We start from the raw sequence: 13,939 nt of genomic DNA, 5'->3' as shown, positions 1-13,939 counted from the left end.
AGGCGCGGCGGAGCGCGGGGCTCGGTGCGGGGCTTTATAGCGGCGGCGGGGCGGGGCGAAGCGGGGAGGGCGGCGGGGCTGGGGGGAGCGGCGGGGCCGGCGGCGGCGGCGGCCATTGGTCGCCCGGAATGAGGTAATGCCCCCCCGCAGCCGCAGACAAAGGCCGGGCGGTGCGGGAGGGGGAGCCCGGGGGCTGCGGCGGCCACGGCCCGGCCCCGCCGCTGGCTCCCGCCCGCCGCCGGAGGGGCCCCGGCTGTGTCCTTGGCACCGTCCCTGCCACGCCCCGGTGCCCGGTCTTGGCTGAGCCAGCGGTCACGCTCGGGTCCTCGTCCCACGGTCCTCATGTCCCCACGGCCCCCATCCCCCAAGTCCCGCCGTTCTTCCCGATCCCGTTCCCCCGCTGCCGTGAATGGGTCTCTGGGGCTCCCGTTACACCGGGCAGGACAACGCCCCGGTCCCCATCCCCGGTGGTGCAGCCATCCCCCTTGTCTGGCCGCTGCCCTAGCTCCCAGTTATCCTCGGCCACACCCTGGTCCCTGTCCCCAGCCATCCTGCTGTCCCCATCCCTTGTCACACTCCGGTCCCCATTCCCAGCCAAGCCACGCCCTGGTCCCCATCCTCAGGGACGCTGTTCTCATCCCTGGCCAAGCCTCTGTCCCCATGCCCAGGGACACTGTCCCCATCCCTGGCCGTGTCACAGTGCCCTGGTTCTCAGCCACGTCCCTGCCATGGCCCTGTGCCTATCCCGGCCCTTTCCCTGCCGTGCCCAGCCCTTCCAGCGCCTCTTTGTCTGCTCGGGCAGTGGGAACCAGCCCTGCGGGGCCCAGCCGAGGGGAAAAAGACTCATCCCCCCGGGCAGCTGGGGACGACCAGGGCCGAGGGGCTGAGGGACAACGGGAGGGCACAGGGGACAAAAGCCCCCAGGGCAGTTTTGGGCTGGGGGCTCCCACCGAGCAGCAGCTGCTGTGCGGCAGCTGGTGGTTGGGACACAGTTGGGACACAGGGAAACGCATCCCCTGGCCACCCCTCCATCTGCTGCAGCCCCTGCACAGCCCCCCGAACTGCCAGCCCCACAGCCCTGGGATTTCCCCCTGCTGGGGGGATCCCCCTCCCGTTTGTGCCTGCAAAGCCCACAGATGCTGGGGGGTCATCTCCCCAAGGCAGGAGGTGCTGGGGGGCTCAGTCCGTGCAGAGGAGTGACCCCACACCGCATGCATGGCCCCAGCTGCTGCAGGTGGAGCTGCCAGCATGTCTCCCCTGATGAGAAATCACTTTTTTTTTTTTGGTGTTTCCCACATTATGCAGATTTCTGGGCAGATCCAAGGTTCCCACGTCCCTGCTGCCAGCCCCATGTCCCCACCACCATCCCCATGTCCCCACTGACAGCCCCATGCCCCTGCTGGCACCCTGGTTTTGGGGTGCTGCTGGGGCTGCAGGGCTGCAGACAAAGAGGGGATGAGATTTGGGCATCGCCCACTAGAACAAAGGACCAGGTGGTCCCAGCTTTGCTGAGTGGAGAAAAACCAGCAGATTTGGCTCCCACCAGGCTGGTCCCCATGGCAAATGGATGTTTTGAGGCACCCTCACCCCAAAGCAGCTCAGCCCCAGCCCTGACCCCACTGTGGGTCCATCTCTGCATGGGAAACGTCTCCTGCCTTTGTCTCTCTGCAGTCCTAAGTGCTCAACACCAGGGTGGGGCCTGTCAGGGTGTCCCCATTGTGTCCCCAAGGCCAGGGGTTTTGGGGGCTCACAGCAGCCCCCTGACTCGGGGACCAGCCTCCAAGCAAAGGAGGGTCCCCACCCATCCTGTTGCCCTGAGCTGTGGGCAGGAGATGCCTCTCAGGGCAGGGCGTGGCTCAGCCCCAGTGGGTGATGTGGGGTGTAGGGTGAGGGGCACTGGGTGCTGCGGTCCCACTGGTGCCCCCCAGCCCCCTCCCATCTCCTCGGGTATGGAAGACCACACGTCCTGCACCGACTGCTGCCAGGCAACTGGTGGGGTTGCTAGGAGACCGGTTGCTAGGAGATGGGCTGGGACCCCCCTCGATCCCCCTTCCCCAACATCCATCCTGGGGCCTGGTGGGCGGGGGGTTGCAGGGAAAGAAGGCTGGGTTCCCACCACTGCCTGGCCTTGTTGTCACAGCAGGGGAACCCTCCCTGGGACCCCCAGTGCCTCACCCCACCCTGCTGCGGGTGAGGAACCCTCCCTGGGACCCCCAGTGCCTCACCCCACTCTGCTGTAGGTGGGACACCATCCCCAGGACCCCCAGTGTCTGATCCTGGTGCTGTGCCAAGTTGGGGTACACATGCCCTGGGGGTCCCCAATGCCCACCCTGCTGCACCCTGCCGTGGAGGTCACCAACCCTGGGCCCCCCAGTATCCAACCCCAGTGTGTAGCAGTGCGGGGGGGTCTGGCACATCTCCCAGCCTCCCCCCCACCCTGTAGTTCCCATTCGCCTGTGCTCTGTTGACTGTTGGTAGCAACGCAGTGGCTCCTGGTGACGGTTGCTGTCCCCTCACGCCATGTCCACCCCCCTGGTGCCACTGGGTGCGACAGACCCTTCACCCCCTCGGGGTTCCCCTTGTCTGCACAGAGTCCCCATAGCTGTCCCCACTCAGGATGGGCAACTCGGGGGCTCCCAGAGCTGGCATCTCATCCTGCGTGGGCTGATTCCTGTCTGCTGGCCTCCTGCCCGTGGCACAGACGAGATTCCCAGCCTCCCCCAGTTTGGGCCCTTCCTAAGGATCCTGAATTGGTGACCTCGAACCCCACGACCGGGACACACCGTCGGCAGGGATCGAGGGGTCTCGGCCCCATCAGGGGCTGTCGTGGCTCATGAATGACATCCCAGACACAGGCTGCTGCTATTTTTAGCCTGTTTTCCCGCAGAACTCAGCTCTGTCTGTCTGTCTGTCCGTCCGCTGCCACCATCGATGTGACAGGTTCATTCAGATGGAGAGACAGGGCAGCTCGGGGGGAGTTGCTCCGCTCTGGGGTGCCGGATGAGGCCGTGGTGTGACGGAGTGGCCCCGCCGCCCCTCGGCTGGCCCAGGGGGGCACTGGGGGGCTGGACCGCGAGGGGGTGGCACCCATCCCTGCCCCACCCGAAGGGCAGAGGGAAAGACCCTCCAACCCCAGTGCTGGGGGCAGCGGCTGACCGCACTCCCTGTGGGAGGAAGCAGGGGGGGTCACCGGTGTTCCCGCAGCTTGGGTGTCCCGATGCCCCCTCCCGGCCCCCCGCAACCCCTCCCGGCTCTGCGGGAGCCACGACAAAAGGGACACTCAGCCCCGGGAGAAGGGGGGACACTGCGGGGGGCAGGGGGACGCGCAGGGGGGGCAGCCGTGGGGTGCGAGGGGCTGCGGGCGCGCTGCCCGTGGGGAGGGGGCTGCGGCACCGCCTGCGTGCGGGGCGTTCCGCAATGCGGCAAAGCCGGGAATAAAGGAGCGGGGCGGTGGCGGGGTGGGGGTGAGGTGGGAGAGACCCAGCTGTAGGGGGGATTCGCGCTCGGCCCGGCGCCCCTAAAGCATCTCCTGACCCCCAGCAGGGCCTCGGAGCCGGGCTGGTGGGGTCTGGGAGGGTTCCGGTGGCACTGGGGGCTCTAGAGGGGGCGTTGCTGGGGCAGCAGCCACCCCAGCCCTGGGTGTGCCAGCACCGAGGATGTACCCAGGGACGGGGGAGACACCGGGATGCTTCTGGAGGGGAGGGACACTGAGCTGCTCACTGAGGGGACATAGGGTGCCCAGGAATTGGGGGAGACATCGAGGTTTTCAGGGAGGGGAGACACACTGAGGTGTCCAGGGTGTGAGGGGACATTGGGGGTGCTCAGTGACTTGCGGGGGACACTGCAGGTGCCCAGGGGCGGAGGGACACTGAGGTGCCAGGGTGTGAGGGGATATGGGGGTGCCTCGAGACTGGCGGGACACCGTGGTGCCCAGGGAGTGGGGGCTCTGGGGTTCTGTCTCGGGGCTGACCCCATGTCCCCATGCTGTCCCAACCCCCTCTCTGGCCTTTGGAACGCGACTCAAACCAACCCAGAGCTGGGGAGGCAGGGTGGGACAAGGCACTGCACCCCGGGGGTGGGCGTGGGATGCTCCCCCCGCCCCGTCCGTCCTGCCCCACAGGAACCGTGGGGTTCCCTCGGGGAGCAGCCCCGGGGCTGGCAGGGAACAGGGCGGCGGCAGGCACAGGAGCCGGCGCGACTGGAGCCCGCGGGGCTTCCCACGGGAACGGGACCGGGACCGGGATGGGGACGGGGCGGGGGGACAGGGATTACCGGACCCCCGAGGCCTCCAGCCCAGGCGGGGCCGCTGCGCTCCCTGAGCAGATGCAGCACCTGAGGCTGCGCTCGGGGGGTTCGGGGATCCTTCCTTCTCCGATTGCACCCCCCGCCCCAATACCGCAAAGCCCCCCGCCTCTAAAGCCCCCCGTGAAGCCCCCAAAAGCCCCTCCACCCCAATGCTCCCCCGGACCCGCCGCCCCAAACGCCCTCCGACCTTTCTGACCCCCCCAGTCGCCCCCTGCCTGCCCATCCAGCCCCACCCATCACTCGGGACCCCCAACCCTCCGCCCCGCTATCCCCTCCTCTTTCCCCACCCATAACCGCGCCCACTGCCCCACATTTCCCCTCCCCTTTCCCCTCCCCTCCCCGCCCCGCCCACCACATTCCACTCCGCATACGTCACCGCCCGCCCACCCTCGCCAACGTTCGAACCGGCCAATCAGAATCGAGGCGTGGCGAAATGGGCGTGTCCAACGCACCGCGTGACCCGGATGGGCGGAGCGAAGTCCTGCTGGCCCCACCCCTTGTCCCCGCCCCCCTCAAGCCCCGCCCCAGGGGTATATCTCGGGGCCCCTACGGGATGACCCCCCCGCCTCCCTCCTCGACGGCTTCGTAACTTTTCGGGCAGTGAGCGGCCATGGTGAGGCTGGGGGCGTGGCGCGTTCACGAGGGGGCACCGCGTGGGGTGGGAGTGTGGGACCCCCCCGGGAGTGTGGGACCCCCGGAGCAGCGCGTGGGGCTGGGGGGCGGGGGCGGGCCGGGTCCCCGCCGTGTCCCCAGCAGCACGAGGGGCTGTGGTCTGGAGGGGTTGGCAGCTCCTCGCGTGTTCAGGACGCCCCGTGGTGCTGCCGAGCACTTCCGCGCCCCCGGGCAGCGCGTCCCGCCGAACTGTGGACTTCCCCAGCCGGGGGTCGCTGCTCCCGGGCTGTGCCGATCCCCCCAGGCTTCCTGCCAGCTGCGTGGGGACACTGCGTGTCCTGGGCTCCCACGCAGGTCCCCACAGCCCCCTCGGACCCCCCGTGCCACCGTCTCCCGGCCGGGACCACGCGTGGGAGTGAGTCACGGCACGGGAGGGGCAGATCCCATGCTCTCAGCGTGGCCTGGGCACAACCAGGCGCGGGTCCCACGGGGAAAGTCCTGCCGTTCGCCGGAGTTTGCTCTTGTCCCGGGTGGAGCTGGCTGCCAGCCGGACTCCCAGAACCGCGGTTCAGGGCTGCGGCGGGAGTGTGACAAGCCGGGATTGTGCAAGGGCTGGTGGAGAAGAGTGGCTCCACATTCCGTGAGGTCTAGAGTAGCTCCCCGAGCCGGGAAGTGATGAGCAGCCCCATGGGGAGGGGGCTGAAGTGTCCCTGTCCCTGTGTGATCCGTGGGTGGAGGGGACTGGAAATGGCGGGGACCGGGAATAACCCTGGGAACCCCAATTCCCGGCTCGCGGGGGGTGGTGGCATAAATGGCACCAACCGGTGCAGGGGGGCAGGATGGGACCCCCATAGCTGAGCACCCCCTGTATCCCTGGTACCCCTGGGGCTGTGCAGTCTGGTAGCTCCAGTCTGTCCCCAAACACGGTAGTCTCTCCACACCTCCCTCCTCAGCTCCTGGGTGTCTCCAGCTGAAGTTTGGGATGATGCTGGACCAGCCCTCAGCGAGCCAGGGCACAACCGAGATTTGGGGGGGCTGGGCCTGTGCCCACCGCGTTATTTCTCCATCCCTCAGTGGGGAGAGTCTCACGTCCCGGGGCGATGGGGGTGTGCAGAATGTGATCCCCGGAACTGAGCACACCCTGCAATGAGTCTGGGCAAGATCTGACCCCATCCAGCACTGGGAGGGACTCTCCCCAGCTCGGTGACATTCCGGGGCATGCTGGAGTGGGACAAAAGGGGTGACCCTGTGCCGTGTGCCCCCGCAGCGCGAGTGTATCTCCATCCACGTGGGCCAAGCTGGCGTGCAGATCGGCAATGCCTGCTGGGAGCTGTACTGCCTGGAGCACGGCATCCAGCCCGACGGGCAGATGCCCAGCGACAAGACCATCGGCGGGGGGGACGACTCCTTCAACACCTTCTTCAGCGAGACGGGGGCCGGCAAGCACGTGCCCCGGGCCGTCTTCGTGGACCTGGAGCCCACGGTGATCGGTGAGCGGTCGGCGGGGAGCGGCCGGCGGGGCGGCGCTGGGAGTGGGCGCTGGGTGCTAACGGGGCTCGGGGCTCTCTCTCCCCGCAGACGAGGTGCGCACAGGGACTTACCGGCAGCTCTTCCACCCCGAGCAGCTGATCACGGGCAAGGAGGATGCGGCCAACAACTATGCCCGCGGGCACTACACCATCGGCAAGGAGATCATCGACCTGGTCCTTGACCGCATCCGCAAGCTGGTGAGTGTGCTGTGGGGTCTCGTGGGGTGGGTCTGTCCCTGCCGGGGGTCTGGGGACAAAGGGAAGCTCCAGGTGTCCCTGGGCAGGTCCTTCTCAGCCCATCAGCACTTAGGGGCAGAGGGTGAGGCTGTCCCTGTAGGGACCTGCTGCCCCTATCCTAGCACGGTGTTTAAGCCTTGCCAAGGGGACGAGGGTGGGAAGCCTCATGCCCAGGGCAGGGGTGCAGGACAGATAGTATGGGTGCTGGTGCAGCACTGGTTTGACTGGTGCGGCTGCCCAAGCTCTTTGAACCTCTGGTTCCCACGCTGTGGCTGGCGCCGGGCTAGCCGGACCTGCTGTGCCGCCGGCTCCGCTCGGGGAGCTCCTGGCACATCAAAGGCTGAGCTGGCTGCCCGTGGGCTCTTGTGGGATGAGCTGCTGCTGCAAACTCTTGGAAAAGAGGGGGTGAAGCCATGGTTGACTTGTTGCAGAGCCTGCTGGGGTGTCTCCCATGAGCTGGGGGATTCACCATGAGTCAGTGTCGAACATGTAAGGTCAGGGCCACCTTATCCCCCACCCTGGTGTCTCCTGGTCTGCTGCTGGAACACCCTAAAAATGTCCTCACATGGCCACAGAGCGGAAGGGGCAACTTCTGCTGCCTGGAATAAACATGGACCCTCCTTGTCTCTACTGAGTGTCCTCAAATCCCTGCAGGAAGGGGTCCCTTTCCTTGGACCTGGTCATACTGAATCACAGGGCCTGAGATCCTGGGACAAATATTTGCCATCCTGTGAGGAATATTTGCCTTCCTGGCCAAGTCGGTAGCAGCTGAAGTTCAGAATTACTGACAGTTTGATCTTCTTTTCCTCTTGCCACCTTGCAGGCTGACCAGTGCACAGGGCTGCAGGGCTTCCTGGTGTTCCACAGCTTTGGCGGTGGCACCGGCTCTGGCTTCACCTCCCTGCTTATGGAGAGGCTCTCTGTCGACTACGGCAAGAAGTCCAAGCTGGAGTTCTCCATCTACCCAGCCCCGCAGGTCTCCACGGCCGTGGTGGAGCCCTACAACTCCATCCTCACCACCCACACCACCCTGGAGCACTCCGACTGTGCCTTCATGGTGGACAACGAGGCCATCTACGACATCTGTCGCCGCAACCTGGACATCGAGCGTCCCACCTACACCAACCTCAACCGCCTCATCAGCCAGATTGTCTCCTCCATCACAGCCTCCCTGCGCTTTGACGGAGCTCTGAATGTCGACCTGACAGAATTCCAGACCAACCTGGTGCCGTATCCTCGCATCCACTTCCCGCTGGCCACCTATGCCCCTGTCATCTCTGCTGAGAAGGCTTATCATGAGCAGCTGACCGTGGCTGAGATCACCAACGCCTGCTTTGAGCCGGCCAACCAGATGGTCAAGTGTGACCCGCGGCACGGCAAGTACATGGCGTGCTGCCTGCTGTACCGCGGGGACGTGGTGCCCAAGGATGTCAATGCCGCCATCGCCACCATCAAGACGAAGCGCACCATCCAGTTTGTGGACTGGTGCCCCACTGGTTTCAAGGTGGGCATCAACTACCAGCCGCCCACGGTGGTGCCTGGGGGAGACCTGGCCAAGGTGCAGCGCGCCGTGTGCATGCTGAGCAACACCACGGCCATCGCCGAGGCCTGGGCTCGCCTGGACCACAAGTTTGACCTGATGTACGCGAAGAGGGCGTTTGTGCACTGGTATGTGGGGGAGGGCATGGAGGAAGGGGAGTTCTCAGAGGCCCGTGAGGATATGGCTGCCCTGGAGAAGGATTATGAGGAGGTGGGGGCTGACAGCCTGGAGGGTGAGGAGGATGGGGAGGAATACTAGTGCCTTGTCTCTTGTGTTACACTGTGGTGCTGTTCATTAAAATGGCTCTTTCCAATGTTGCCTCGTTCATTGTGCTGGGACAATCTGCCTTGTGGTGACCTGGGGGGACGTCCCAGGGGAGGGGGGGCCTCGGCTGGGCTGGCTGCCCGGCTCTGCTGCCAGCTGGCACAGGGGGTGTGCTGGGAGAGGCTGGGGGTTGTGTGGGCTGGGGGTCCCTGACTGGGTCCTGTGCTTTGACCTGTCACTGCGCTGCTGGGCTGCCTGCAGTGGTGGGGGGCTCATGTCCTCCTCACCATTCTTCTGGTCCTGGGTCTCACTGTGGGGGACCCCTGACCACCCCCACTGTCCTGCCCAGTGCCTGGGTAGGACGCAGCCCTGGTGCAGACGGGCTGGACGTGGTGTCGTGCTGCTGCTGGCACGGAGCCTCTCTCGGTAAGCTTCTCTGCAGAGCAGGGAGGGGGGTCCTGGGCGGGGGGGACCCTCCCCACAGCCTCTGGGCAGGGCACCGACTCCTTCCCGTAAGTGCCTCCCTAGCTGCCCGGAAAGGGGGGGTCGGGGGGGGTTGCAGAGTTCGTTGTCCAGCGCTGCCCCGCGCATGGCAGCTCCCGCAGAGCCGAGTCACGGCGGCCCCGACAGAAAGGGAGGGGGGTGGATGACAGGGCCCCCCTTGCCTGGGTGCTGAGCATCCCGGGCAGAATGAGATCGATCTCAGTCGGGTGCTCTGGCTGAGTCCTGCAGCCCCCAGTTCCTCTCTGCATCCCAGCTATGGGGTTTGTACCCCCGTGCTACGTGGGGGGACCCCATATGTTCCTCCAGCTCCTCTTCCTCTGACCGAGTGGGGTGTCCTGTGTGTCCCTCGGCCCCTCTGCCCCCTGCCCCTGGTGCCACTGCCCTCCTCTGCCTGCACCGCCAAGGGGAGACACGGCAGCCCCCCGCCCTGCACCCGAGGGGATCCCCGAGCTCCCCTGAAGGGGAATACCTGCAGCCCTACGTCCTGCAGCCCCTGCCCCTCATCCCGAGGGGTATCCCCGACCACCAGCAGCCCCTTTCGCCGCCCCACCGAGGGGACATCCGCAGCCCGTGGTCCTCCCCCCGGCCGGGAGACCCCTCCCCTCTCTCCGTCCCATACCCCCGGGTCCCCCCGGCGGGGCGGAGCCGCTGTCCGCTATAAACAGCCGATACCGGCAGCCGCCGCCCTCCCGGTGCAACCATGAGCCGCCGTGACCGCGACCCCGGGGCGCCGCCGCCCCTCACCGTGGCCCCAGGGCGGCTGGCGGCGGCGGCGGCAGCGCGGGGCGCGGAGCGGGAGGAACTGGCGGCGCTGAACGATCGTTTCGCCGCTTTCCTGGAGAGGGTGCGGGAGCTGGAGCGGCAGAACGGGACTCTCCGCGCCGCCCTGGGCCGCGCCACGGCCGCCAGCGGGCCCCGCACCGGGCTGGTGCAGGGAGAGCTGCGGGGGCTGCGGGAGCGGCTGCAGCGCCTCGGCCGCGACCGGGACCGGCTCCAGGCTGAGCGGGACGGGCTCGCCACCGACCTGGCGGCCCTGCGGCAGCGGTGGGCCGGCGGCGGGGCCGGGAGAGGCAACGGGATGGGGAACGAGGATGCGCCGGGATGAGGGATGCGCCGGGATGGGGACGGGAGGATGTACCGGGGACCAGGGAACGCGGGATGAACTGGGATGAACTGGGATGAGAGAGATAGTGCGATGGGAACCGGGGATGTGTCGGGATGAGTCATGCACGGGATGGGGATAGGACCGGAGGATACGCTGGCATGAGGGTTGCGATAGGATGAGCCTTGCACCAGGGTGGGGACCGGAGGATACAGCGGGATGGGGATGGGGGAGCCCCGGGGATGTCAGGGTGGGGACTGGTAAATGTCCAGGGTGTACTGGGAAGAGAACCCCAGGGAAGGGATACGCTCAGCAGACACTGGGAAAGGCACCAGGGATGCACGGAGGGCACCGGGAGGTACTGGGAGATCTGGGCTCTGCGGAAGGGCGGGGCACTGGGTGGGGCAGGGCAAGGGTGGGGCAGTGGGAGAGGATTGGCGCGAGCACTGGGGGACACTGGGACATTCCATCCCTGTTTGCCTCCATCGTGTGTGAAGGTGGCTGCAATAGGAGGCAAGAGGAGGGGGTCTGCACCCCCACCCTCACCTCCCTCTCATCCCTTGCTGTCCCTAGGCTGGAGGACGAGACACAGAAACGTGAGGATGCCGAAAAGAGTCTGGTGCTGTTCCGCAAGGTGAGGGGACTGGGGGGGGGTCTCTTTCCCCATGCAGTCCCCAGTCCTCATCCCCCACCATCCCGGGGGGCTCCAGGAGCTTCCCATCCCCTCCACGTTGCCCTGAAGCTCAGTCCAACCTCTCCCACAGGACGTGGACCACGCCACGCTGTCCCGCCTGGAGCTGGAGCGCAAGGTCGAGCTGCTGATGGACGAGATTGGCTTCCTCAAGAAGCTGCACGAGGAGGTGAGGGCTGGGATGGAGTGGGGCGAGGGGGAGCAGGTCAGGTCCTTGCGCCACGACGTGACGCCCACGCGCCCACGCAGGAGCTGCGGGACCTGGAGGTGAGTGGCCCGAGCCCGGCGGGGCTGGCCGAGGTGGAGGTGTGCAAGCCGGAGCTGACGGCTGCGCTGCGGGAGATCCGCACCCAGTACGAGAGCATCGCCGTCAAGAACCTGCAGGAAGCCGAGGAGTGGTACAAGTCAAAGGTACCCGGGGCCGGGAGGGATTTTGGGGCGGCTGAGCCACCCCGGAGCCCTGACTCGCCCGGCCCTCGCAGTTTGCCGACCTCTCGGACGCAGCAAACCGCAACCACGAGGCGCTGCGGCTGGCCAAGCAGGAGATGAATGAGTCCCGGCGGCAGATTCAGAACCTGACCTGCGAGGTGGACGGGCTGAAGGGCGTGGTGAGAGCCGGGGAGTGTTTGGGGGGGAATTAGGAACCAGACCCCACCCCAGCCCTACTCAGCCCCTTCTCCCCCTGCAGAACGAGGCGCTGCAACGGCAGATGCGGGAGATGGAGGATGAGTTCGGGGAGGAGATCGGGAACTACCAGGACGTGGTGGGGAGGCTGGAGCAGGAGATCCAGCAGATGAAGGAGGAGATGGCGCGGCACCTGCGCGAGTACCAGGACCTGCTTAACGTCAAGATGGCCCTGGACATCGAGATTGCCACATACCGCAAGCTGCTGGAGGGCGAGGAGAGCCGGTGAGGGGAGAGCTCAGCACACAGTGTCTCCCCACCGCCGGGGGGAAGGATCCCCCGGGTTGAGTCACCCTGGTTGTTGTGGGATGTTCTTGGGAGGAGGCAGCTCCAGGCTTTATTCCCACAGGAAAATAAGAGGTTCCCATGGGAGCTTCTTGCTGCTGAGATAAAGGCAAGGCCAGGGGCTGCCGGCCCGGTGGGGGAGCTGCCTGTAGCTCTGCTCCGGGTGCCAGCCGGGCAGCCCTCGGGCACAGCCCCCAGCTGAGCTGGGATGTGGGTCACGGACTCCCCTGACAGCATGAGGGTGTGGAAGGGCTGGGGTCACTGGCAACGTCCAGGAGTCCCAGACCCTCCTCATCTCCCTTTCCCCCACCAGGATCACCATCCCACTGCACCCCACCACCTCCTTCAGCGTGAGAAGCTCAGGTGAGCGGCAAGCTGGGGGTCCCCCACTATGTCTGGGGGTCTTTCCTTGGGGGTAGAGACCCTGTGGAGGTGTGGGTCGGTCCCTGTAATCCTGACCAGGGTGTCCGGGAGGGCATGGGGTGCTGATGACCCCTCTGTGCCCAGCGCTGGAACCCCAACCCGCAGAGAGCTCAGCACGGAGGATGGTGCTCATCAAAACCATCGAGACACGGGATGGGCAGGTGAGAACCGGGGAGAACTGGGGGTGCCCCGCCTGGGAGGTCCAACCCTGCCGTGGGACTGACCCCCAAATTCTCCTCTTGCAGCAAGTGGTGACAGAGTCGCACAAGGAGCGAGCGGGGAAGTGACAGAGGGAAGCCACCGTGATGGCCCCGACCCTGCGGTGGGGGTTTGGCCAGACCCTGCTGCGTCCTGCGCGGGGCATGGAGCAGAGCAGGGGGGCTGGGAGCCCCCCAATTCCTATTCCTGCTGTCAGCACCAGGGCACGATGCCTGTGGTGTGTCCCTGTGCCTTTGCAGTGTGTCCCTGTGCCTTGTCCCCTATTTATCGCTATTTATTGCCTATTTATTATTCTCCCAACCACAACCCCAGCTGTATTTAATATCGAGTGTTTCCCATGCTGCCCTGGGACCGAGGAGGTCTCGCCTTCCGTTCAACCACCAGAGCGGGCACCGGCTGTCCCCGGGTCTGGTGGCATCCAAGTGCTGTCCCCTCCGGTGTCACCGCCTCGGGGAGGGAGGCAGGAAGGAGCTCAGCCCCGGTTGAGGGGGGATTTGTCTCCCCGTGTCCCGTTCCATCCCAGGGCCTCACTCCCTCCCAGGGACTCCCACTCTGTCCCTGGGGGTCTCACCTCCCCTCCCGCCACTGGAGGCGACACCGGCTGCCCCGGGGTTGGCGGGTCCGGTGGCACCCTAGCGCTGTCCCCTCCGGTGTCACCGCTCAGCCCCGGTGAAAGGAGCACAGCCCCGGCTCCGTCCGGGGACCCCGCGACTTCCAGAGGACCGGCGGTGTCCCTCCCGGTATCCCGGAGGTCTCCAGACCCACGGAATCTCCGTCCCGAGACGGATCGGTGCTCCCGGGACATCGCAGCACCGACGGGGAGCTCCGGTAGCCCCGGAGAGCGCTGCGCTCATTCCCCATCGGCACCGCCAGAGGGCGCCATCGGCCCGGCCCGATCGCTACCGCGGGTTGATTACGTGTTAATTGCGTGTTAATTACGGGTTAATTACAGCGTGGAGAAGCTCTGGGTGTGCGGGGAAACACCCTGATTTCTATAATTGCGTTATTTTAAGCTTTTCTTTTTTTCATGATTAATTGCGTTACTTTAACCAAATGATGCAAAATTGCGTTAATGCAGGATTTGCTTATTAATTTTGTTATTTTAGGCAATTTTTTGCGCTTTCATTATCGTCAGCATTTTTTGCACCATTAATTGAATTATTTTGAGCAAACCATGCGCAATTGCGTTGTTTAAACAAATCTTGCACACATAATTGCATTATTTTAAGCAAACGTTGCATGATTGCATTTTAAGCATTTTTTCGCATCATTAATAGCGTTATTGTAAGTATTTTTTGCATTATTGTGTTACTTTAGGCAAATTATACAAAATTGCATAATTTCATGGAGTTTTTGCATCAATTGCATTATTTAAAGCAATTTTTGCATCATTAATTCCATCAACTAAATAATATAAAATTGCATTATTTTAAGCTTTTTTCCGTCATCACTTATGTTATCTTAGGTAATTTTTCGCATGATTGAATTATTTTAACCAATTTTTTTTCATAATTAATAGTATTATTTTAAGCCTTGAATAGTAT

The 13,939-nt window shown here is 64.8% G+C and overlaps 2 protein-coding genes across 2 annotated transcripts; both read left to right on the top strand.

Moving 5' to 3' along the window:
- Nucleotides 1-4,810: 4,810 nt before the first annotated feature.
- Nucleotides 4,811-8,536, top strand: LOC146425908 (tubulin alpha-1C chain). Its single transcript, XM_085040999.1, has 4 exons — nt 4,811-4,918; nt 6,185-6,407; nt 6,496-6,644; nt 7,507-8,536. The coding sequence occupies exons 1-4, from the start codon at nt 4,916-4,918 to the stop codon at nt 8,479-8,481; spliced, it is 1,350 nt and encodes a 449-aa protein (XP_084897125.1). The 5' UTR covers nt 4,811-4,915; the 3' UTR covers nt 8,482-8,536.
- Nucleotides 8,537-9,624: 1,088 nt separating this feature from the next.
- On the top strand, nt 9,625-12,701 carry PRPH (peripherin). Its single transcript, XM_085041006.1, has 9 exons — nt 9,625-10,035; nt 10,667-10,727; nt 10,858-10,953; nt 11,034-11,195; nt 11,267-11,392; nt 11,473-11,693; nt 12,067-12,116; nt 12,261-12,337; nt 12,422-12,701. Exons 1-9 carry the CDS (start codon nt 9,692-9,694, stop codon nt 12,461-12,463), a joined length of 1,179 nt encoding a protein of 392 aa, XP_084897132.1. The 5' UTR covers nt 9,625-9,691; the 3' UTR covers nt 12,464-12,701.
- The last annotated feature ends 1,238 nt before the right edge of the window (nt 12,702-13,939 follow it).

The sequence above is a fragment of the Lichenostomus cassidix genome, chromosome 29 (assembly GCF_008360975.1).
Source record: "Lichenostomus cassidix isolate B80296 chromosome 29, HeHo_3.0, whole genome shotgun sequence".
Classification (NCBI taxonomy): Eukaryota; Metazoa; Chordata; class Aves; order Passeriformes; family Meliphagidae; genus Lichenostomus; species Lichenostomus cassidix.
The sequence above is the reverse complement of the archived record's forward strand: the minus strand, read 5'-3'. Positions and strand labels throughout refer to the sequence as shown.